This window comes from Triticum dicoccoides, chromosome 7A (assembly GCF_002162155.2).
Source record: "Triticum dicoccoides isolate Atlit2015 ecotype Zavitan chromosome 7A, WEW_v2.0, whole genome shotgun sequence".
NCBI classification, from domain to species: Eukaryota; Viridiplantae; Streptophyta; class Magnoliopsida; order Poales; family Poaceae; genus Triticum; species Triticum dicoccoides.
The window spans coordinates 496,344,021-496,368,861 of NC_041392.1; the positions used below are offsets into that span (position 1 = coordinate 496,344,021).

Below are 24,841 nucleotides of genomic sequence, written 5' to 3' on the forward strand. Positions count from 1 at the left end.
CCTTAGTAGCTAGTAAAAAATAGAGCGAGAGTGGGCCGATTTTTCTTATTCTTCTTTGAAACTAAAGGTACCTTTGACTCAAAGGATTTTCATATGAATTTGAAGGATTATAATCTTTGCGTTTTTTTCTTATGTTGGTTGTTTGATTCATAGGACTGAATCTTATAAAAAAATCTACAAATTTTTGTGTGCTATTTCCCATAGAATTTCTAGCATCCACTCAACTCTTTTTAAAAGAAAACCCTTACAAATACTCCTTCCGTTTCTTTATATAAGGTGTATTTTTTCTGACACGATGACCAGGGCACATAAAGCATAATTGGTTTGCTACCAACATTTGGTATTGCCAATATTTGGCAAGCCAACATCTAGCAAAATCAAAAGTTGCCAACATTTGGCAACTTCTTGTGAGATTGGCAATGAAAATTGACAAGCAACCAATCTCTAGCCAATATTTAGTTGTTGCCAAAATTTGGCATGCCAATTTTTGGCATCAAACCAATTATAATTTCAAAATATTTGGAATGAAATTACCTTTGGATAATTTGTTGGTCTGCAGAAATTTAATCAATTAGGCAAGGAAAGGAAGATATACATACAACCAGGAGAGATAGTTTCCTTATTATTATTATTATTATTATTATAAGAGATACAGAAAATCGAGAGAGATACATTCCTTTTTTTTCTGAAGGGGTGAGAAATAAATTATGAGGAATTGGAATAAATGCACTATGAAATTTTATCAAAAAACAAATACACCTTATATAAAGTAATTGAGAGAGTACATTCCATCTAACGTTTGGAGGAAATTAATCGGACGGCTGGCGCCCAACCGACGCCTATTAGCAGGCTCGCAGCCTTTTATTTACGCTGTTCGAAGAGAGAGAGAAAAAGAGTCGTTTATTAGGGCATTGCGTCCCATAGCAACTGCTGGGCGGCGGACTCGTCGGCGAAACCTCCCCGGCGAACCGACCTAAACCCTAACCTTCCAATGCCAGCGGCGATGGCCGGCGGTTCAGGCGGCATGGCCAGCGGCCCTCGATCCCTCGATTGCCGCAGCTTCTGGAAGGCCGGCGCGTTCGAGGCCCCCTCCGCCGCCGCCCGCGGGTTCCACGGTCCGTCTTCTCCCCCTCTGGTCATGCTTTCGTTCCGCGACTTCGACGTGGATCACGCTGCTGATGCTGCTGGCCATTCTCGCAGACATGCTGGAGACAGGGGACTTCGACCGCGCGCGGGTGCACCCCAAGTTCCTCCACACCAACGCGACCTCCCACAAGTGGGCGTTCGGAGGTTGGTGCCCCTCCGCCTCTTGTCCTTTCCGTTCCATTGTTTGTTTTGCTTTTGTGGTGGTCGAGTAGGTGGCGGGGGTTATTGGGGTTTTACACATTATAATAAGGGTGAAATTGCTGTCCCAAACTAAGGGGGCTAGCATTTAATAAAGGAAATTAAGAGAAGCTAGGCTTGTTCGACAAAGGGGGACATCAGGTAATCGGAATTGTGATCCTCTACTACTTTGGTGGGGTTGTGCAGCAAATGATGTTAATGTTAATTTTGTTGGATCAAGTGATTCTCAGTGGAAGGGGATTTTATTCAACTGTTCCAAAATCGATGGTGTACATTCATAGTTTCGCATGATGTTTATCGGTTTGCTGGCTTGCTGTTTGTACCAGTGACGTGTAGTAGCTTCGCTCCTTAGAATTGCACTTACATGTAGTTTTTCTCTATCATCTCAACTCTCGAGTGGATACATAGTAACTTAATATTATCTAGACCGGTGGCACCGGCTGATGTGATATCAGTACCTGTTTTGCTCTTTAGATCGGAGGCTGCATATGGTATGTCTTTATCATCTCGGGAATATATAAAATAAATTTGTATAACCTGAACTACGGCAATGCAAGGTGGGATAATTGTAGTTCTGTTATAATCCCTGTGGGTTTGTGATTCTAGCTGGATAAAGATGGTGTCTCCAGTTATCTAAAACCACAGGATTCCCATGCGTAACAATAAAACCACAGGATTGCCATGCGTAACAATCATATTTTGGTGCTTACTCGTTCAGCGCGAGGGCGGTAAGCTGATTGCTCAGTCAACTGTGTGTTCTCTAGGCTACAGTGCTGAGCATAAGGGATACTGTTGTTGGGATCCCACTCAGCTCCACATGCTTCGATCTGACATTCCTCACCCAGAGCACATTCTAAATTGATTCATTTCTACTCCCACCCATCTCCACTGTTTCGTGTTCTATGGTACGTTTGTGAGACCATCAGTCGATGCATATTCTTTACTCCAGCTCATTGCAGCCTCAGGTTTACTCTGATGTGACACGGGCATGATCACTCTGATTGCAATGCTCTTTTGCCCTAATGTGTGGTCCTTGGGTCCTCTCTGATGGCATCGAATTCCATGAAGCAGCTGTTCTAGTGAACGACTGCTGTGGCAGAGTTGATGGTGGCTGAGACCACTTGGCTTTGATGGAAGAATGTATTCTTTAGTATGCATCTTTCTGTTTAGAATGTTTGCGCTTGTCCATCTGAATTTATTGCTTTTACTAATACTAAAGAACGCATGCTACTTACAGTTCAAGGAAGAATGTAGTTTGGTGACAAGATGCAAATTAGATGTGTTGTTGGAATGTTCTTTTAATTATAATAAGCAGAGCAATTAGATTGTGTGGTAATTTCTAACATCTGTTTCTTTATCATACATGTTACTTGTGCTGCCCTGGTCGATTTTTCCTAACATTTACTCTCTTGTCCTTTTCTATTGCAGCTATAGCTGAACTTCTTGACAACGCAGTTGACGAGGTTTGCAATATCTGTTAGAAGATCCATACATTTATCTCCAACACTGCTGGTCCCTTAGAATTGCCATAGCCTAGCTTGTTACTGGGCGAATTTTATGAATAGAAATAATTATCTTCTGATATGGTTTCTCAGATTTGCAACGGAGCCACATTTGTAAAAGTGGATAAAAGCATCAATTTAAAAGACAGTAGGCCAATGCTGGTTTTCCAAGGTACCCAGATACAATGCAAAACATGAAACTGCAATATGATTAGTGGAATAGGTTGATCAATACAATTTTCTTCACCAAGTTCTGCTAACTTGGAGCCACTGTCACAGACGATGGAGGAGGAATGGATCCTGAAGGTGTACGGCAATGTATGAGTTTAGGATTCTCAACCAAGAAATCAAAGACAACCATTGGCCAGTGTATGCATCGTTCTGTTTGAGTTGGAATATTTTATTACTCTGCTAATTAATTTTGGCTTTGAAGATGCATAGCCTAGTAATTGAGGAAACTGGAATGGAAAGTAATAATAATGTTGTTACATTCAGCATACTGCATACCATCTTAGTGTACTTTAATCCCTTTCAACACCTCGTACATTTATGATATTGTGTTGTACTGTTGAATAGTAGAATAACACACCATTTGATGGAAGTTATGAGAGGCTTGAATAAAGTTCTTACCGGTTAAATGCTCTTCATTTTTCTGTTAGTTTATATGATGATGGTATAGTGTGTAAGCATGTATGTATTCACTGATTATTTTTCATTCAAGCCTAAAAGGGTAGCTAGAAACCCGGATGTCTATAGTTAGGTATATGGTTCACCAAATTAAATAATGGAATGATCCCTCATTGATAACACGATTTTTTGGACTTATATTCCGCTGTAGTTCTTGGCTCACCTCACAAAAATTAGAATGACCTTTACTTCAATAGTTTAATTGAAGAGATCTGAAGGACTGGAGTATCACTGAAGAACTAGCCATGGACAGGGGTGCGTGTAAGCTTGCTATCCATGTGCCAGAACTATGCGTTGGTCGCGAGATCTTATATGTTTCACCTCTAGCCTACCCCAACTTGTTTGGGATTAAAGGCTTTATTGCTTTAATAGTTTAATTACCGATTCACACTTGGTATGAAATAGGTATATGGTTCACCAAATTAAATCATAGACTGATCCCTCATTGGTAGCAATATTTTTTAGACCTATATTCCACTGTAGTTCTTGGCTCACCTCACAAAAATTAGAATGACCTTTACTTCAATAGTTTAATTACCAATTCGCACTCGGTATGAGATGTTTCTGCAAATCCAAGCCTAAAGTATATGTTTAGAGTTTTAGTTCAACTAAATATTTAAGAAACTTTATTTTCACCTATTATCTAGCTACTTAATGCTTCATTTTCCTTTCTAAAACATTTGTTATGTCTATCAATTATTAAGTTCCTACCTTTGTCAATATACAGATGGAAATGGCTTTAAGACGAGCACAATGAGACTTGGTGCTGATGCAATTGTTTTTACTCGTGCAATCCGTGGGAGGTAGATAATCTTCATTCCAGTCATTATTGATTTGTTTCTAATTTTTATGGCATTTGTTGGATTCTGTGTATTTATCAGTGATTAACACAATTTCTTTCTCCTGCAGTAATGTTACCTTGAGTGTTGGCTTGCTCTCATACACTTTCTTGAGGAGAACAATGAAGGATGACATAGTTGTCCCTGTGGTATGTCATGTTGGACTAGTACTTTAGTAGTGTATCGTTCTTGCGGCTTTCTCTTAGGAGCTGACATTTTCTATCACTGTTACAGCTCGATTTTCAAATCCAAGATGACCACATTGTACCTTTGGTGTATGGTTCACAAGGTGATTGGGACAGTAGCTTGAAGATAATACTTGATTGGTCCCCCTTTTCTTCAATGGAAGAACTGCTACAGCAGGTGGCATTCGTCCCAGACAGTATTTTTAGTCCATTCCCCAGTCGTATTTTGAGATCAAGTAGTGAGTTTTCACTATCAGTATATTTGATTTTTCATGAATGAGTTAGCCAAATATTTTAGGTGCAAAGGCATGATATGATATTAAAGGTACAGATATGTTGTGTCTCTTGTTCAGCTCACATATAAAATCGATCAAATTTTTTCAACAAACTATGATAAAATATTTGTAGTTATCTATTTTTATTTTGATGGAACTTCCACCATTTAGCATATATATTCAAGAAAACTGAAAATATGTAGAAGAAATAGAGTTCTTTTTTTTTTTTGAAGTTTTTAGATGCAAAGCAGCAATTGAGCATCTTAGTGCGTCGTATATATGTTTTAGAAGCCTCCAAGCTCTCCCTCAAAACAAATCCATGTTAGGCAAGGGTGGGTAAGTGAACCAAAGATGTATTGATATTCATAGACTTGCGCTGTTGTCATAATCCAGATTGGCATGCTGGAGCTGATCCATACACATTTTCCTTCAGCAGTCTGCTCTTGTTTAGGCAACATCGAACTCAAAATATTGTCTATAGAGCAAACTAACAACAAATGGAATACTTCTAGTTTTGCAATTCTAGCCTTAATTTCTTTATTCCAAAATGGCATCGTGAATGGTTTTTTGATGCTATATAGCACATATGCTTGACTTTAGTTGGGGTTCTTTAATGGCTAGTTTAGTCGATTATCACATTTTCTGAATCTATACCCTGACCATAACAACTGCACAGTGATGTATACCTAGGCAACCGACTCTTTAAATGTGCATATATTGATAATTTCCTTGTCTGTTCAGTTCAAGGATATTGAGAGCCATGGAACTAAGGTGGTGATATATGATCTATGGATGAATGATGATGGCCTTTTAGAACTTGACTTCGATGATGATGATGAGGTAAATATTCCTGCAGTTTATGTTTCAAGTACAACACATTACCTTCGCATTCTTGTAGAGAACATTTAAACAAGCATTCAAACTTGTTTTATGAAGCAACCATTGTTGCTGACGGGAATCCTGTGATTTTAGATAATTAACTACGCCACCTTTATCCTGTTACTCTGTTAGCATCACAAACTAGGGGAGAATAGAGCAGAACTACTTTCTCATGTATAGTAGACTGTTGCCCTCCCATGTGCATTTCTCTACCATTTTAGAAGTCTGAATTGGTGTTGACATCGGTGGAGGTGATGTATGCTGCTCCCTTCTCCATCCCACCCGTCCCATAACAATTAGCATCTACAAGCGGGCCCCAAAACCTATGCTGTTCCTTGCTCTCCTACGTCTTCGTTGATCTTCTAATAAATCGGAATAACTACGCAAATGCGCTAGCGGCAAAGGGGAAGGAGCGCAGCAAAGGGGAAGGCCCCACAGAAAGTTATGAAGTGGACCCGGCCCGCTCAGGGAGTAATAAAGTTAAACGTTGATGCTAGTTTCCATTCGGATACTGGGGCGGGAGCTACTGGAGCTCTGCTGTGGGACTGCAATGGAATATTTGCTGGGGCATCCTGTTCTTATAAAGAGCTTGCTTTGGAGCTTGGACGTAGTTTCCATGGAGGCATGTGCCCTTCTCGAAGGACTGCGTCTTGCTGATGAGATGGTGATTCATTTGCTGGCCGTTGAATGTGACTCGATGGAAATTGTACAGGCCATGCTGGATCCATCAGAATACCGTGCTTCGGGAGCTGTGATTACTGATGATTGTCGGAAGTTGATGACTTCTTTCGGCAAGGCGACGATTGTGCATTGTGCCCGGGAAAGCAATGCCGCAGCGCATAGGGGGAAACTTTCTATGGAATGGCGTGATCATCCTCCTGACTTCTTGATCCCCTCTCTTGTAACAGACATGATTACTGTTTAATAAATTTAACGGAAGTTAAAAAAATTGGAATAACGGCTGTTTCTTTGATTTTCCTAAAAATCAAAAAATGAGGCCATGCTGCCGATTTCTCCTAAACCAAACAAGTTCTGTGTCTCTGAAGTATTCCTTTTGTTCGCTGCTGCCTGCTGGGATGGAGACATGTCCAGCGGGACCACACTACCCACATCTACCAAACCAAACAAGGCCGTGCTACCAACGTTTCTCTCTGTTTGCCGTTGCCTGCCGTGCCGCTGACATGTCCACAAAGGGGCACTGATCCATTGAGATCATGATGAGCAGCAAATATGGCAAACCTCTGAGCCCACCCTCGTGTGCATTGCCATTCAGCATGGTTGATAGGCACCGTATGGCTGACAAAAGCAATGGTCGCTTCATCCAGTTAATCCTGCTTTCGAAAAACAAACGGAAATGGTGCATAATGCAAATGAAGAATGATTTCTGTTTCATGCCTGTGGAAACCACCTTGCTGATCTGTGCAATGTCAAGGGAATAGGGAATAATTTTCCATGAGTCGCATGCTCTCTGCGGAACTGATGTTCATTCTAGGAAACTATCTGTGCGTACAGAAGCACATGTACTGTTGTTGTATTCTTATAGCAGAGTTAGGCTACTTGTGCATGTGTTCACAATTTTATGGGAAATCAACAATTGAGCAAGAATTATTGTTGTTCTTTACTTGAAAAATATGGCTGCATTTCACATTTAGACAGGTACATATTAGATCATGAGACAATAAAATATTGTTATTTAAAACTTGAGTTGTGGCAGAGCATGGTGACATGCCTTCATACCACTCTACCATTCTTGTACTAATTGAAATGCTTATACCTTGTTGCTCAATTTCAGGACATATTACTTAGAGATCAAGCTAAAGCTACTGCGGGGACGACAAGGATCCAAAAAGAAATTATTGAGCAACATATATCCCACAGACTCAGATTCTCTTTGCGAGTAGGTTTTATTTCTGTACATTCTATTCTTTTCCCTATCTGCATATGACTAGTAATTTTTGTTTGTCAATTTACAGGCGTATACTTCCATCCTTTATCTTAAGAAGTATGCAAACTTCCAAATTATATTAAGAGGAAAAGTGGTTGAACATATAAACATTGCTCATGATCTGAAGTTCAAGAAAATGTTTACTTACAAGCCTCAAGTCACGCTTGATTCTCAAGTGGTAAGTAAATGTGTATAACAGGCACATGTGCTCTCATCATTTTGACAAATTTAAAGTGTGGGGTTTAAAGTTTGAAAATATCTTCCGAAAGAAACTTGCATGCCAGTATGCAAAGAATGACTATGTATTTGCAATATTCTCTAAAAAAGCTGAGTTGATTTGTACTCAACAATAAAGTTCCAAGAAAAACTTGCACATAGATATTAGAATGGTCTATGTATTTGCATCATTTGGTGAAAAAATATTTGATTTTAATTAAACACTAAAATGACAAGCCTGCCAAAAGGTTTATATGCTCTATTTTTTTTCACATAGGCCAAAAAATTTAAAATTCTGCTCGAAACTTTGCAGCTGCTAATGATACTCAACCATTTTACATGTTTTTTTTTTCAAATCTTACATAAGCACGCGATTTTTTTTAGCAGGGCTCAGGTTGCACACTTGAGGTTATCATGTATAAATTGTACTCCCTCTGTAAACTAATATAAGAGCGTTTGGATTACTAAAGTAGTGATCTAAATGCTCTTATATTAGTTTACGGAGGGAGTAATAGTCATTTGGCCTCACCTTGGTTATCGTTTATAGTAGTCATTTCTTCCATGTGCTACTCTATTTCAGAATAGTCTGCATTTAATGCCATTGATACTTTGCTAATTGTTATCATGCCTATGTTGGCTTTCCTCTCCAATTCCATTATTTTGTCTGTTCGAGCACATTGTAGTTACAGAAACAGTCACTTTTGTTTAAAACTGCATTTTGACTGAAACTGTAGGTCTCAGTGAAGGTAGATGTCGGATTTGCCAAGGAGGCGCCAGTTTTGGGCATTTTTGGGATGAATGTCTACCATAAAAATCGACTAATAATGGTAACCACTCTATCCAGTTCTGGGATGTTTGTTTGTTTGTTTTTTCCCTATTATGTGTTATGCTGCTTGAATCTCAACATGTAGGCAGTGTTTTTCGTCCTGCAGTCTATAGTGAGAACTTATTGTTCTCCAATGGATCGGTGTGCCAGACTGACTGTCTTACATTAGTGAACAGAGGTAGTACTTTGCAACAAAGTGCCTTTGTTGCGCATTCTCCTCAAGATTTAAGTAGTGAATTCGTGGAATACTAGAATGGTGAAAGGATTCTTCTGTGATCACTACTAATACTTGCTTTTGTGTGTGAGAGTGATCATTTTTAGAAAGCATGCATGTGCATGTGGTCCCCATTGGTGTCTACTTACTGGTATAGAGGAACAGAATTCTAAGAAATTTATTTTGTTCATTGCAGACAATGGTAGTGAGTATTTAAGTTGATGCTAAGTCATTTTCGGGACTTAGAATGTAATGCAGATAGATGCTAATATTGGATTCTACAACCAGTGATTTCCCTCTTATCTTCCTAGTGAACATTGATAATTCCATAGCGTTATTGACTTATTGTATTTGTATCTGATAGTAGCAAAAAGCAAAAATGTTATTAATATTTTCCGGCATGTGTCTAGTTGCCACAGTAATGTGACTAACCAAATTCAATTTAATTCATAATGGATTTGTAAGTGCTAATCCATTTTTCTTTGAGAAAAGGATAAGCATCGTGACTCGTTGTATCATAGATCTGAGAAAATGTTATGTATAAGTCTAAGCCCCCACAGCCGGAAAACCAAAGAAGGCCCTATAGCTAATAAAAGCAGCTGCAATTTACTTGCACCTGCTGTAACCCGATACTTTGCCTCTGATTTGATCGTCTCGAGGAGGTCACTTGAAGGCAAAGGTAGCGCTGTGAAAGATAAATGCACTCCTTTGCTTCCAGATCCACCAAGCGGTGAGCTGGATGAAGCAGCAAGTCCCATGCCTCAGCCTGGACGGGGTGATCCGATCACCGCCTTACACCAGGCGGCGAACACAGCGCTGGCCTCCTCAGGGGTGGGGGGTGGGGGGGGGGACCCTAAACCCTAAGGCAGCGCCTCATCCTGTAATGGCGGAAAAGTTACAAATATTTCACTTCCTTCTTGTTTTTTTTTTGTTGAACATGATAGTTGAGATGTCAAAATGTGTATCACTGTTCAGCATATGTTTTTAATACCATATTAAGGTTCCGAGCTGGAGCTTATATAATACTCCGTCCGTCCCAAAATAAGTGACTCAACTTTGTACTAACTTTCCGAGCTGGAGCTTACTATCGAAAATGTACAATTTTAGCAATTCAGTTGTTGCAATACATGGTCTGGAACATTTTTTGTGTACAAAAAAACATCGGCATAACAAGTTGGCCAAAACTTATTTTCTTTATTAAAAAATAATCCTTTGCAGCCCTTCTGGAAGGTTCTTCAGGAAGGATCGAGCAGAGGGAGGAGTGTTGTAGGTGAGTTTTATATGTTAAATACTTTTTAGAAGTGTTACTTTAATTATTTTTCTCTGGGTTGACACTCATCATGGTTTAGGTGTACTTGAGGCAAATTTTATTGAACCGGCACATGACAAACAGGATTTCGAGAGGACTCCACTATTCATTCGTTTGGAAACAAAACTTAGACAAATTATCATTGAGTACTGGTACGTGTCTTGGGATGCTCAATCTGAAATAAAGATGCCTATATTCTCTCATCCTTATTAAGGAGATTAGAACCACATTTTAAATACTTGAACAAGCTTCATATTAAGGCCTCCTTTTTTTCATAGGATAGGAATGTTATAGGAATAGGAAAATCATAGGAAGTGAGATGACATGCATCTCAATTCCTATAGAGAAAGAGATGTCATTTGATGCATAGGATGAGAATTCTCCATTGAGTCTAAGCTAATGTTTTTTTCCTCCAAAATGTGAAGGATTGATTCATATCCTACATAGGAATAGGAATCCATTCCTACAAACCAAAGGGCTTCAAAGGATTTTTTTTCCTTTGCAAATCCTATCCTATAGCATTCCTATAGAATTCCTACAAACCAAAGGAGGCCTAAAGAAGAAACATGTTGCTGATCTCTCTTTTTTTTAGTGCTTTTTTGTTTTGTTTTATTAAACTGTTTACTGTTGGGTCAATACCTGGGATTGGGAAGTGAACTGTATTTGGTGTTACCACACCACATATACTGTGTCTTGTGTGGTAATACCACATACCATGGGTATTTTGCATGCTGACGTTTGTCCCCATTCTGCTTTGTATAATGTAGTTTCCTGCAATAATGGTGTTTTTGCAGGAAAAACAACTGTCATTTGATAGGTTACCAGCCAATGAATCCACAATTAAAAACACAGTATAAGGCTGCCAAAGGTTCAGGTGGTCCTGGACATGAGTTTCAGCAGAAATCATCGACTGCTCAGAGGATTGGAGTGCATTCATCATCGACTGCTCAGAGGATTGGAGCGCATTCATCAAATTTGCTACCGGAAACATATGATGATGCAGCAGTCTTTGGACTGAGAACTAATGGTGCAGGTATAAGACAAGCTCTATACAATGCTTCCTTTTTTTGCCCTCAATCGTTATACAAAAATGTGAGTCCATGCTGTGTGCTAAGCTGCCAAAAGGTACACTCTCTTCCGGTCCTACTTGGATTCATGCAGTTTCACGAAGTTTGAAGTGAGAAATAATTCTTACTTGAAATGTGATTCTCTGTTTAGCTTTTCTTGAACTCAAAGGTCTTTGTGCAACTAATTAGTGGTGTACAATACTGAATAAAAATCTTGTGATGCCCTGTTACCCTGTCAGGGCAAAAGCTGCCGGGCTGGTTGTCAAAAGGACGGACAAGAGCATGTCACTTATTTTTTCTGACCAAAATAAGCTTGTTCAAATTGTTTTAGAACATTTGTTTAGAATTATTTGTACATGAAGAAGGTAAATCCTGTGGTAGAAATATAGACAAGTTATTTTATTTAGAGCAAGGTTCTGATGATCTTGTGAAGTATTTGGTGGTACGCAGATACTGTTTTCACTTACTTTCTTAACATATGACGACCAGAGCACCCTAACTTTTTTTTGCGTGTTTGAGAATCCACTCACCTTATAAATGTTGTTATTGTATACTTTATTCATGCTTGTTCTATTTTATTTTATCCAGGTTCTGGTTTGCAATTTTCTGGCCAAGCACAAGAAAACGGTACGAATTCAGCAGGCTTGGAAGAGGTTTGCACCTTTTAGTCTTTCAATTCGGTCATGTTCTAGTTCTACTTGTTTCCATTCTTGGACCCCAATGTAGCTCTTGTTGACAATAACATGCCATCTGTGTCCCCACTCTCTTCACAAGTTCCCGAGTCACTGCTCCCTTGATATCATTTTCTGCTGTAATGCAAAAAGGCTTATATAATGTGCACAGCCATTGGCTATGTTTTGGCACTAGATGAGAGTGTTTACTCTTCACGGTTTAGCATGATGGCTAATATAATGTTAAATTCCTATGTTATACTATGCTTGATTACTCTTTTCACATGCACATATCTGATCACTATTCTTTTTATTATCATTTGTGGCATTTAGGATCTAGTCAATATTGCCTCTGATGGTGAACTTGATCCTAATTTCCTTGAGAAGCTGAGTGATGAAAACATTTCTCTGTTCACAAGGTAATTTCTTGATGATGGTTGATGAATTTATGTACATGGGAGAATATTTTTGTGTATGTGTGTGTGTATATATATATATATTATATAATCTCCTGAATAGATTTTGTAATTAAATGTGTTCAAAATTCCTGTTTTGTTGTCAACATAATGTTGCTGTTTGTTTGTTATGTCTTTTTTCTCTATTTTGCATAAATCTAATTGCACCATCAGTTCTTTAGTTTATACATCATTTTCAGAAGTACCAATATTGATATGCTTGACTATTTTTGAAAATAATAATAAATAATGTTATCAATTAAGTATCAAGCCATTTAGCATGTATTTAGTCGGTGCAGTCCATTCTCTTATAACTTATTCATTATTCCAACAAAAGCCAAGAACCAACAGCCAAACTGTAGCAGCAAGTTAGCAAGCATAAAAATGTTAATTTAAGAGAAAGGGAAGAGGAAATCAGCAGCCTGTCATTAGATAAAAATCTGTAGGATAGTGGGGGATAGTGGAAATCAGCCGGCACTGCTAGAGCCTGAGAGGTATCAGGGACATATCGGTAATGAATCAGTATCAGATAGAGATACGCTGATTGCTGAGAGTATTCTGTATGTTAGCATACATTACAAAATTAATGTTAACAATATTACATGAATTGCATGTCTAGGGAAATTACAAACTTCAACTGCAGAATATTTTATTTTGAAGCTACTAAATTGGCTGGTTGTTGCTACACTTTAGTTGTTTGCTATGTGTGAGGTAATTAGTGCTACCTTGAAATGTGGTGACATTCTTTTTGAGTGCCACGAGCCAAGCTACTATAGCCCTTAAATGAATAGTTTATGCATGACACCTTGGCATGTAATTGTATCGATAGGACTTGGTGATTGTTTGTGTTGTTTGAGATCACTCTTACCATTGTTGCATACTGAACCTGGAAGTACTCCTTTCAGGCGCGAGGAGCTTAAACAACGAGATACACAATTGAAGCAGACGGTATGTCATACCATTCAAAGTAATCAGCTAATAGCTAGCGTATTATGTTGCTAGATCAAATCAGAATTGTTCTTTTGTAGATTTTGGAGTTGGAGCATGAACTAGAGGAAACAAAAAGGAAATGCTCTCAGCTTTCTACTGAGCTGCAGGTGCGGAAGAGCCAGCAGCAGCTCCCGTACATGTGAAGGTTAGTTTGGCTACTTCTGACATATTCTTCTCTGTAAGTTCTTTCCAATTTGTCTATACCTTTGTTAATTTCAGAAATATAAATATAGTAAAACACCATGCAAAAAATTGATCTTTGACTTTGCTCAACCTTCAATTTGCAACTTTGACCATTTTTCAGTTAGTTTTCAATGATAAATATAAGTTTTACTGCAGACTTTCTAAAGCTCGTCTATTTTGGAACAGAGTTAATACTTTAATCACCTGTCGTGATCCGTCTTGGTTGAGCCTTGAGAGTCCAGTTCTGCGTTGTAGTTTCCAACCCGGCGCTACTCCCTACATGTAGGGTTAGAATTGCTTTTATAAGTATCTGATTCTTTCTTTTTCTGCAAAACCTAAACGGACAGGAGTTATGGTAATTCATTGAGCAGAAAATAGTTATCCAGTTTGCTACAGAGTACTCCCTCCGTTCCAAATTACTCGTCGTAGAAATGGATGTATCTAAAACTAAAATACATCTAGATACATCCATACCCGCGACAAGTAATTCGGAACGGAGGGAGTACATTCGAGAACATGAGTTGCATACCCGTTTGGTTTTATTTTATGACCCCAAAACATAGCTCAGATCTGAGTTCCTCTTTCGTTGCATTTTTTTTTTGGAATCATTTCTTTCAGTTCCAATTTGGCAAAGCTTGATCTGGTTTTGGGCCCTCTAGATCATGGTTGATCATGTTCTGAATTGTCATTACTTAACCATCTAGAAAGAGGTGCTTTGGTTTAGCGTCCAAAACGTTGTGGCTAACCATACACCAAACGAAGCATGGTTGGCAACAGATAAGAAAAAACATGGTTGGCAAGGCACCAATGCCAACCATGACTGATGATGAATCCAAGAATATGGTCTCCTCCATCTGCGATACAAGAACATGGACTTAGTAGGCCTGCTACCTTGCTCTGTTCATGTTAATCAGATTAGGAAGAAAGACATGGAATTTAAAGAATGTCGGTAGTGAAAAAAAAAGGTGAGCTAGCTAACATTTTGCTCAAATTGATGACTAAGTGGTACCCCGTCAAATTTTTGAAAAAAGTAAAATCCATATCGTTGATGGAAGGCGCGTCATTTCACCTAAGCGTGACATAGTGATTTATGGGCAAACAACGGGCTCGCCATATGGGGTGCTAGTGTAATCTTGCATGTTGGGAGTTGTTGCTTACGCTGAGTAAATGCATGATCTTTGGAAGTTGTTTGAATTAAAAAGAAGAAAATGAAAGGGTATACAAAGGAAAATGAAAGAATTATAGGCTTACCTTGTTGGGCCTAACCCCAGCTTTACCCAGCCGTGCATAGCCCATCCCCTGAACAGTTGTAACTGCATGGCGTTGTCTCAAGAAGAAACTACTCATGCAGTCCTGTGATCTGTGCGCCATATGCGATGAATTCCTCCTGTGAAGCGCATCGGCACGCCCTTTCGCTCCTCAGAATATGAGCTCGTGTAGCAGCCTTAGTTTCATGGAGAACGCCGACGGCTTTTGGTTCGTGTCGCCGCCACTGTTCCAAGCATCTTCCCGCCTCACTCCCTTGGAAGTCTTCTGATGAACCTCCAACACTCCGTCGATCTCCTCCAAGGCGTCACCCCAGACCGTTCCCGAGGCGATCTCCTCTGCCGTCCGTCGGCATTGTCAACGGCCTCGTACCCGTTCTCCTCCACTGCTTTATTTTCCTTCCTGTTCGCGTGCTCCATCGGAAGAAGGACTGATGACTTGATTCTCCAAGATCTTTCGAGTAAGAGTGCTTCTCATTCTCTTATCATTGATTCCCAAGGTGGCCTCCCGATATTCCATGCAACTTGCAAAACATATTTGAATCGGTGGGATTAGTTTTAGGGATTGAGGTGGTACTTTAATAGATTAACCAATTCACTTATATCAGCGCAAGGCGTGCTAGCTCAGTTGGCTACTGACTTAGGTAGTGAACGGGAGGTTCAACTCCCAACACAAGCATATTCCGAATCTACTTGTGCAAGGCGTGCTAACTCAGTTGGCTACTGGCTTAGGTAGTGAACGGGAGGTCACGAGTTCAACTCCTGACACGAGCATATATTTTTGCCTCCTCTCCCAAACTGTAGCCAGACTGGCCACTATAGGTGGGCCGGATTCGTCCCGAATTGAGGCAGGCCAGCGACGGGACTGCGGATTGGGCGACAAAGCCAGGCTGCGGGTGACTGACTGATGGGCCACTATAGGTGGGCCGGCTTCGTCCCGAATTGAGGCAGGCCAGCGACGGGACTGCGGATTGGGCCACAAAGCCAGGCTGCGGGTGACCGACTGAGGCCAGGCCGGTGACGGGAGTGCGGGTTGATTTCTATAAAGGTTAGGGACTTTTTTTTGCAAAATGTCGCTACGGACCAAGAATTAGCAGGTATAGATTGGCTACTTGATCTGTAGAAATTTGAAACACAAATCGCTAACCAAACAACCTAACCGTACTGAAGGAACCTAGTCATGCTTACTATTAAACATTGATCTATGCTCTTTGTAGTTTCTTTGAACACTGAATATGTTTGAACCTGAAATTTACAGGATGACATGTAGTTGTAGTGCTTTTGGAAAAAAAAAAGATTGTCTTGGTGTTGACTTGGATGTGGTGTCCACTAGTGTTGTTTGCACCCTTGCACTAACAAATATGGAAGTTCCATACTTGCCAAAAAATTTCTGCTTAGCTTGGATCCTTTCATTTAGATTTCGGGTTGCAAATTGCTAGGTTCACTGTATTTATATTAAAAAGGTTAGTACCTTGACTTGCAATGATTTTTAGAGATGTAAGTGGACGCATCCGCGACATCCGTGAACGCCTGCTTTCCTTTTTTTTTTGTATTAGCTTGATTTTTAAAGCAACATTGATTAGCTTATTTTTCCCAGACGGCCGCGGGTGCCGCGGATGCGTCCACTTACATCCCTATTAATCTTTAACTCCGACAACTTAAGAATGTGAAGGGAATTCTAGGTCTAAGTGAATACTAACGATTATTTAGGGTACCGAATGATGAAGATTTTTGTGCTGTCAGCAGCTTAACCGAATCTCCATCATTGCTGATCACTCTTATGGGTCTTTGAAATGAAATCACCATCTTCTTTGGTTTGAGGGACGAAATGAGCTGGTGCAGCACTAATTGTAATACTCCCTCCGTCCCAAAATAAGTGACTTAACTTTATACTAACTTTAGTATAAAATTAGTACAAAGTTGAGTCACTTATTTTGGGGCGGAGTATAATGCTAAATGATGGTGGGGAGTAACTTACCAACTTATCTAGGACCAGTGCATTCCTTGAATCGAACATGCCCATGTATTTAGATGACCAAGGGTGCGTTTGATTCATGCCCAAGCCAACCCTACCAAAATTTTGGTGAAGTTGCATTTGAAGTAGGCAAACGGCATGTGCACATTTTTTGTGGGGCTATTATCAAAAAAATTGTACATGACCTAAAAAATGGGCACAAATCCACAAACGGAACATACCCCAAATAGTAACCCATCTTGCCTCTCTTAATTTCCCTTGATTCAAATTCTAGTGCGAATGAACCCAGTGATTTCTTGAGGTTCTGTAAATGCAATTACTTGTCCATTGTCTTCGACAATGACACAATAAGCATATTAAAATGCTTATCGATAATATTGAGGAGCCAGAATTTCTGTGTCTAATACCTTAGGCATATATTTGCCGGTAGTGCCAGACGTTGTGACCATTTTAATTGTTTCAAATGATCACATATGCTTAAGGTCTGTGACTCAAATAGTTGATTGAATTTTGTGCAAGTTCAAAGCATCCTTGATTTATCCTTGGAATCCATAGCAGAAGTAGAATGTTTGGTCAGAGAGGCATTGGTTAAGACAAAATTGTTTTTTTTTTCCAGGTTATTTCATTAAGGATGCAGAGCAGCGACCAAGGCTAATGAAGAAACCACGGTGTCAAGTGCTGACGTTGTTCATATTCTTGCTAGTACCAAACTGGGTCCACGCTTAGGAACATTAGGAAGGAAACTAACTGTGCGTACCAACAGCATATGGTTATCAGATGTGTATATGTCACGATGTCTGGTTGCAACTGCTGTTTCGTGCTCGGGATCAAAGACAATTGAATAATCGAATACTACTTGGTAGTCATATTATCAGTAATTTCCTTTGGCTATATTTGATGTTTACATGTGGCTTGTTTATACCTGAAAAAATCACCATGTCAGCACTCAACATGGAACACTCGGCGCTCGAATGTTCCATAACTGCAACAAGCAGCAGGTTAATGAAATATCCTTGATACTGGATGAATTCCAGCAATGGTTGCTAGCAAGGAGGTCAACATACATCGCAATACACCCAACACGTGCTGTAACACGTCTCCACTGCACAGCACGACGGCCTGGAACGGGAAGTCCAAATCGAATCTTAGGCCAGTAAGCGATGTATGTTATCCCAAAGGCCATCCCAAACCTGACGGGCAGCGGCGAAATGTAGCTACTACAAAAATTCCAGCAATGACGCGGCACGCACTCCCCCACCCGCATCACGCGGCCCTCGTCACGCACTGACGACATGCAATTAGTCACGCGTCGCTCCTTCCGGGATACTTCCCCCTTGACAACCCCTCCACACCAAGGAACCGATTGTCCAATTTTGCCAGTCACGCACGCTTCGGACGGCTGAACCCGGCGCACGATGCTCAAGTGCTCCCGTCTCTGCGGTACCCACCGATCAGTGTAACGGCCCGCACGAGCACCCCTACACCTCACCTACCTGCGCAGAGCGGCATCACACGATACCGGCGCGCACAAGTAGTCGCCAACCAGCCATGATAGTATATAGCACGAACCTTCCTTCCTCGAGCTCCCCCCTGCCCTCGCCTCGCTGCCCCATATCACTGGCTGGCTACTCTGGCGGCGTCGTGCTAGAGCGGGAGAGTGTTCCGGTGTACCACGTGCTCGTGCTTGGAACGCCGTACGTGTCCATGGAGATGGAGACCCCGTTGGCGCAGGTGATGGATGGCCTGATCAAGGGGCGGGAGTTCGCGACGCAGCTGCAGGGCCTCCTCCGGGACTCCCCCAAGGCCGGCCTCATCATGGACCAGATCCTCCACGCCTTCTCCCGGGCCATGCACGCCGCCAAGGCTGCGGCCGCTGCCACGGCTGCTACCAGCGGTAGTGAGAGGTCCTCGGACGTGCATAGCGAGGTCACCGATGGTGCGAGCGGCGGCCGGAAGAGGAAGTCCGCCGCCGCCGGAGGAAACCGCAAGGCCTGTCGGAGAAGGTGAGGAAAGCTCGGGCTCACGATTCTTTGATATGTTTGTTATGTTATTCTTGACATAATCTCCCTCGTTAATTAACTGGATGTTTGTCCAGTCATGTGATTATAATAAACTTCTTTTCGTAATTTGGCGTTGCAGGACCCAGCAGTCGTCCGTCGTCACGAAGAGTGTGAAGAGCTTGGACGACGGGCAGGCGTGGCGCAAGTACGGGCAGAAGGAGATACACAACTCCAAGCACTCGAGGTACGTTTCTCTGCCCGCCAATGATCATCACTACTAGTAATAAACCGCTAAAAACCACCAGGTGGAACGACAAACAGTGCTCCTACCAACCATGCCTGCAATCAATCCCTCGACGTCGACGGGTCTCCGTCAACTGACAAGCGCCGGGCGTGAACGTGTTTCTTCCGCAGGGCTTACTTCCGGTGCACGCACAAGTACGACCAGCTGTGCGCGGCGCAGCGGCAGGTCCAGCGCTGCGACGACGACGAGGGCATGTTCAGGGTCACCTACATCGGCGTGCACACCTGCCGGGACCCCGCCGCCGCCGCCGTGGCGTCGCACATGCTCCACCTCACCGGCGCCGCCGAAGGCCTGCACGCCGGCTGCCACCTCATCAGCTTCGCGCCCGGCAGCTCCACCGCCGCCGCTCCCAGCACGACCACGACGACGATGACCTTGAACGCCAAGCTGGTCGACGAAGACGCCGCGACGGGGTCCGGCCTGCAGGGCATGAAGCCTGAGAGCGGCGACCAGGAGGAGGTGCTGAGCAGCCGCACCCCCGGGAACTCTGCCCAGCACAGCACCGCCGCGGCGGCGACGGCGACGGCTCCTGCTTGGCCCGACCAGGGAGACGTGACGTCCACCCGGCAATACGGTGGCGCCGTTAACTTTGGAGAGTACCTTGATGACTACACGTCCCTCGGGGACCTAGTGTCCTACGTCCTCGATCATTGATCCGTCGAGCTGTGGATCGACCGATTTGTCGCGTGTAAATGGAAATAATGGCTGTGCGGATCGTCGATCATCTTGAGCGGCAACCACTGCGAGTCGTAGTTTAGTTTGTACAGTTTATTTTCGTCTCATGACAATTAGAAGCTGAAAGTTGGGTATTGTTTTAGTTGAGCCGAGGCTTTTGTCTATCCCGAGTGACTGAGAAGTGAACAGAATTTTTAGTTTATTTTGCACTCCACTCCACGACTTTATGTAAATTTTAGCTTCATGTTTCTGAATTTCCTTCTATTCGAAGAACAATAATGCTAAACATATAAAAATTTACACGCAATTACATCCTAACTAGGATTCTTTCTTTCTAACTAACCTCCCCCTGATTTTCACATCACGAGGCAGATGTCCTGACACATTAATGGCCGTCAGAAACATACATCATGTACGGCGTTTCTTCCTCGGTGAAGCCGAGTGTTGAGGCTTCTCTGCGACACAGGTGCCAGAAATAACGGTGTACGGGGGCAACCGTGACTCCCACACCAGCTCAAACTTCATGGGCAGAACAACAGAGCCTGATATTATATCTCCAAATGTCATCCTGGGGAACTCACCTGGTCCTGGTCCGGAAGAGCCCCTTCCACCGATCAGCAACATGAACCGAAGCGGGGCAGCCGCCGCCGCCGACGGCGAAAACCTGGTGATGTCCACGGTGCTGCCTTTGTCAAGAAGAGCTCTCGGATGCTCACCGAAGACGGACAGGTTCGCCTCCATGACCGTTCTGTACAGCTTCAGAACGCGGCTCCAGAACTGGACATTCAGGTTGTTCCTCAGCATGCTTGAGTAGACGTTCAGATGCACGAGCGACCCCTCCATCATCGCCGCCAGCTCCTTCCCTATCAGGGCCAGCCGCGGGTGGTCCGCCGGGTCGGAGCTCCCGAACGCGAGGACCTTGAAAAGGTAGCCGTATTCCTCTCGTGAGAAGCTGTTGATCCGGACGAGGTTCACGGTTCCAAACCTTGCTAGCCTCTCGAGCCGGCTTATGATCACCACCTTGCTCCCTGCGCCGGTGAGAGCTCGGAGCAGCGAGTGGAACCCGCGCCATTCGCTGCCATCCACGTCCGACCGGAACTCGACGACGATCAAAGTCCTCACCGGAGTAGTGGTAAACCTGCCACGGTCGATGCTCTGAATCTCGCATCCGTCGACGTGGACGATGGAAGGGAAGCGAGAGCGGATCCGGTCGTCGGAGCAGACGCTCCACACCAGCGTCTTCTTGCCCACCCTGCGGCCGCCGATGATGGGCAGCACGGTCGGAGCCCCGGGCGGCGGCTGGCCGTCCTGCATCAAGACGTTGATGACCCGCTGCCTCTCGACCCGGCGCCCGAACATGAAGTTGTCGATGTGAAGGTAGCAGCTGTACGGGCTGCGGAGCATGCCCTCGCAGCCTGCTAGGAGCGCGATGAACTCGGCCATCTCCGCAGAGGCGGTCTCCAGAGCTCTCAGCGCGGTCTGCACCTCTTGGCTGGCAGGTGTGCTACTGAATCTTCTGAAATCCATGGAGTGTGAGGAGCCGCTCACCTCCGGTTGTGCTCCGATCTGCTCCAGGGGGCCATGGGTGTCCAGGGCGTCGTACCCCTGGTACATGGCTTCCGTGAGCGTCTTGAGCTGCAGCAGCATCCGTGAGTTGGTGATGTATCGCCCCTCGGCCTCCTCGACGATGGTGTGGACTCTGAGGAGGAGCCGGCGGAGGGACTCCAGGTTCTCCTTCTTGTTCGGGCGTGCCTGGCCTGTTAGACTATGTATAGCTTCTGTACTTATGTACGTATATTGTACATATTGTAACACATCCATTATATATAATGAGATAAGCCATCCTTAGAGGGTTGTGCTGGTTCCCCCAAAATTTATTGTCTTACATGGTATCACGCTAGGTTACGATCGCTTCCGCTTCCAAACCCTAATACCCGCACCGCCGCCGCAGCCGCCGCCGCCTTCATCGCCGCCATGTCGAGCGCTGCCACCACCGGTTCCACTGCTGCGGGGTTCCTCCCGGCCTCTCTTGCGGCTCTGCTCAACCTCCCGCTCGATGCCGTCGTCGTTCCGGCTCCGATCGGGACCAGGAGCATCGGCTCCGTCTACTCCACGCCGCCGGCGCCCTCGCTTGGGCGCGACCTCGTGGTCCACACCGCGGCGCCGCCATCCGCTGCGGACTCCGCGGGCGTCGTCCCGCCGCTCCTGCCGCAAGCGGATCACACCGCCCCGCTGGCGGGGTTGGCGGCGTCCGCCCCGGCCGCGGGCCTTGCGGCGTCCGACCCGGCCGCGAGCTTTGCGGCGTCCGCCCTGGCTGCGGTCCCGCCTCCTCCCGCATCGGCTTCGGTGCCTCCGGTTGCCTCCATGGTGTTTGCACCCCAGGCAGCCCCCTCGATGGGATCGTCTTCGCCGCCGCCGTTTCACTTCGGTCATCTCATCACCATCAAGCTCTCTGCCGACAACTACATCTTCTGGCGTGCGCAGGTTCTCCCGCTCTTGGGGAGTCACTACCTGCTAGGCTACGTCGACGGATCGCTTCCCTGCCCACCCGCACTGGTAGACAGCGTGCACGGTCCGGTCTACAATCCGGCCCATCGCGTCTGGACGGGGCAGGACCAGGCGAACCTCTCCTCCATCCAGGGGTCGCTCTCGCCGGCAGTTGCCGGACTTGTTGTCTTCGCGAAGACGTCTCATGAGGCCTGGACCATCCTTGAGCGAACCTTTGCAGCGCAGTCCCAGGCTCGTGTCTCTGCTCTCCGTCGTTAGCTTGGAGAGTGTCAGAAGCTTGACTCTACTGCCACTGAGTTCTACAACAAGGTCAAGGGCCTCGCCGACACATTGGCCTCCATTGGACAGCCCCTCACCGACTCCGAGTTCAACTCGTTTTCAATGGTCTTGATGAGGAGTATGATGCCTTAGTCGAGATCATCAACGAGCGGGGAAACTCGACACCCATGCTGGCACACGAGGTTTTCTCTCGGCTCCTTCTCACTGAGCAACGGGTCGAGACACGCCGCTCGAGGGGCACTGGCTCCCTCTCGGCCAACGCCGCCACCAAGGGTGGCCGCTCTTCTTCATCACCCCGGTCTCCCTTGGGGCTTCCACCGTCGCCTGCCTCGGCCCCCCCACCTACTGCGACCTTACCAGGGGCTGGCGGTCCACGTGTGTGCCAGCTTTGTGGCCGCAATGGGCACTGGGCCTCCAAGTGTCATAAGCGCTTCCAGCGAAGCTTCCTTGGTCTTGGCAATGACGGCAAAGATACACGCAACAATGCCCGTCAGGTCGCCATGGCTGATCGTCCCGCGCCGCAGAAGCAACAGGGACACACTCAGTCCTACTCCATCGATCCACACTGGTACATGGACTCTGGGGCGACAGAGCATCTGACCAGCGAGATGGGGAAGCTTCACACTCGTGAACCCTATCATGGCCCCGACAAGATCCACACTACCAATGGAGCAGGTATGCACATCTCTCATATTGGTCAAGCATCTCTTCTCACTAGACATGCCAATAGGAGTCTTCAGCTTCGCAATGTTCTTCGAGTTCCATCTGTGACCCGTAATCTTCTTTCAGTTCCTAAACTCACACGTGATAATAATGTGCTTTGTGAATTTCACCCTTTTGATCTTTTTATTAAGGATCGGGGCACGAGGGACATTCTTCTTAGTGGGCAGTTGTGCCAGGGCCTCTACCGTCTGGAGCATCCTGGCGTCGCTCGTGTTTTCAGTGGAGTTCGGGTCTCTCCGTCACAGTGGCATGCTCGTCTTGGTCACCCGGCCACACCTATTGTCCGTCATATTTTGCGTCGTCATGAGCTTCCTAGTTTGTCTAGTAATAAAGATGTAGCAGTGTGTGATGCTTGTCAGCAGGGGAAGAGTCATCAACTTCCTTTTTCGGAGTCCAGTCGTGAGGTGAAACATCCTTTAGAACTTGTGTTTTCAGATGTATGGGGTCCTGCTCAGACTTCTGTCAGTGGTCATAATTACTATATCAGTTTCGTTGATGCTTATAGTCGCTTTACCTGGCTTTACCTTATTAAACGCAAATATGATGTGTTTGATATTTTTGTTCAGTTTCAAAAACATGTTGAACGTCTTCTCAAGCATAAAATTGTTCATGTCCAGTCGGACTGGGGGGCGAGTATCGCAACCTCAACTCCTTCTTTCAGTCGCTTGGGATAGCTCATCGTTTAGCATGTCCACATACGCATCAGCAGAATGGTTCAGTCGAACGTAAGCATCGTCATATTGTTGAAACTGGTCTTACTCTTTTGGCCCATGCATCTCTTCCGTTTCGGTTTTGGAGTGATGCTTTCACCACGGCATGCTTTCTCATCAACCGTACTCCCACTTGTGTTTTAAACATGAAGACTCCCATTGAGGTTCTCCTTAATGAACAACCCGATTATACCTTTTTCAAGGTATTTGGGTGTGCTTGCTGGCCGCATCTTCGTCCATATAATAAGCGCAAGCTTGAGTTTCGTTCTAAGAAGTGTGTTTTTCTTGGCTATAGCTCTCTTCATAAAGGTTACAAATGTCTTCATGTTCCCACTAATCGTGTCTATATATCTCGGGACGTCGTGTTTGATGAGCATGTTTTTCCCTTTGCCAAACTTCCTGTGTCCACTGTCGAACTACCATCTCTGCATTCATCCTCTGTTGCTTCTGACCAATTTGATGATGTTGCATACTCTCCTTTGCTGTTACCTAACCATGGTGCAGGAACCGGACGTGGGGCTCGTTTGGAGCTGTTGGAGGATTCACCATCATCATCGCCGCCTTCTGATGGGCACGTCGATCGCCCTATGTTGCATGACATCGATCCGCGTGCCCATGCATGGTCACCCGAAGAGCCCGTCGCGCCGAGCATCTCCACTGCTCGGTCCGCTACGCCAGCGACCGCCGAGTCTCCAGCGGCTCGGCCCTCTTCGCCGGCTCGGCCTGTCACGCCGTCTTCGCCCGCGGCTCAGCCCGTCACGCCGTCTTCGCCTGCAGCTCGGGCCCCCGACGCCGTCCTCACGTCGCCTTCATCC

At 44.5% G+C, this 24,841-nt stretch overlaps 3 protein-coding genes across 4 annotated transcripts; 2 read left to right on the top strand and 1 right to left on the bottom strand.

Annotated features, from left to right (window-relative positions):
• Positions 1–893: 893 nt before the first annotated feature.
• On the top strand, positions 894–17,718 carry LOC119330203 (protein MICRORCHIDIA 2-like). Of its 2 annotated transcripts, none has more exons than XM_037603321.1 (20): positions 894–1,115; positions 1,201–1,290; positions 2,773–2,807; positions 2,940–3,018; positions 3,126–3,215; positions 4,261–4,336; positions 4,443–4,521; positions 4,607–4,735; positions 5,574–5,672; positions 7,504–7,608; positions 7,685–7,834; positions 8,607–8,699; positions 10,131–10,182; positions 10,262–10,373; positions 11,016–11,254; positions 11,877–11,941; positions 12,293–12,378; positions 13,320–13,362; positions 13,443–13,549; positions 17,444–17,718. In XM_037603321.1, the coding sequence occupies exons 1-19, from the start codon at positions 992–994 to the stop codon at positions 13,545–13,547; spliced, it is 1,851 nt and encodes a 616-aa protein (XP_037459218.1). In that variant the 5' UTR covers positions 894–991; the 3' UTR covers positions 13,548–13,549; positions 17,444–17,718. The 2 variants fall into 2 exon arrangements, with proteins under 2 accessions (XP_037459218.1, XP_037459219.1); XM_037603322.1 differs by lacking the exon at positions 17,444–17,718 and adding an exon at positions 13,774–13,959.
• A 692-nt stretch (positions 17,719–18,410) lies between these two features.
• Positions 18,411–19,953, top strand: LOC119333651 (probable WRKY transcription factor 70). Its single transcript, XM_037606482.1, has 3 exons — positions 18,411–18,830; positions 18,967–19,071; positions 19,242–19,953. The coding sequence occupies exons 1-3, from the start codon at positions 18,532–18,534 to the stop codon at positions 19,783–19,785; spliced, it is 948 nt and encodes a 315-aa protein (XP_037462379.1). The 5' UTR covers positions 18,411–18,531; the 3' UTR covers positions 19,786–19,953.
• A 126-nt stretch (positions 19,954–20,079) lies between these two features.
• LOC119333650 lies at positions 20,080–21,547 on the bottom strand. Its single transcript, XM_037606481.1, has one exon. The coding sequence runs from the start codon at positions 21,451–21,453 to the stop codon at positions 20,215–20,217; it is 1,239 nt and encodes a 412-aa protein (XP_037462378.1). The 5' UTR covers positions 21,454–21,547; the 3' UTR covers positions 20,080–20,214.
• Between the last annotated feature and the right edge of the window lie 3,294 nt (positions 21,548–24,841).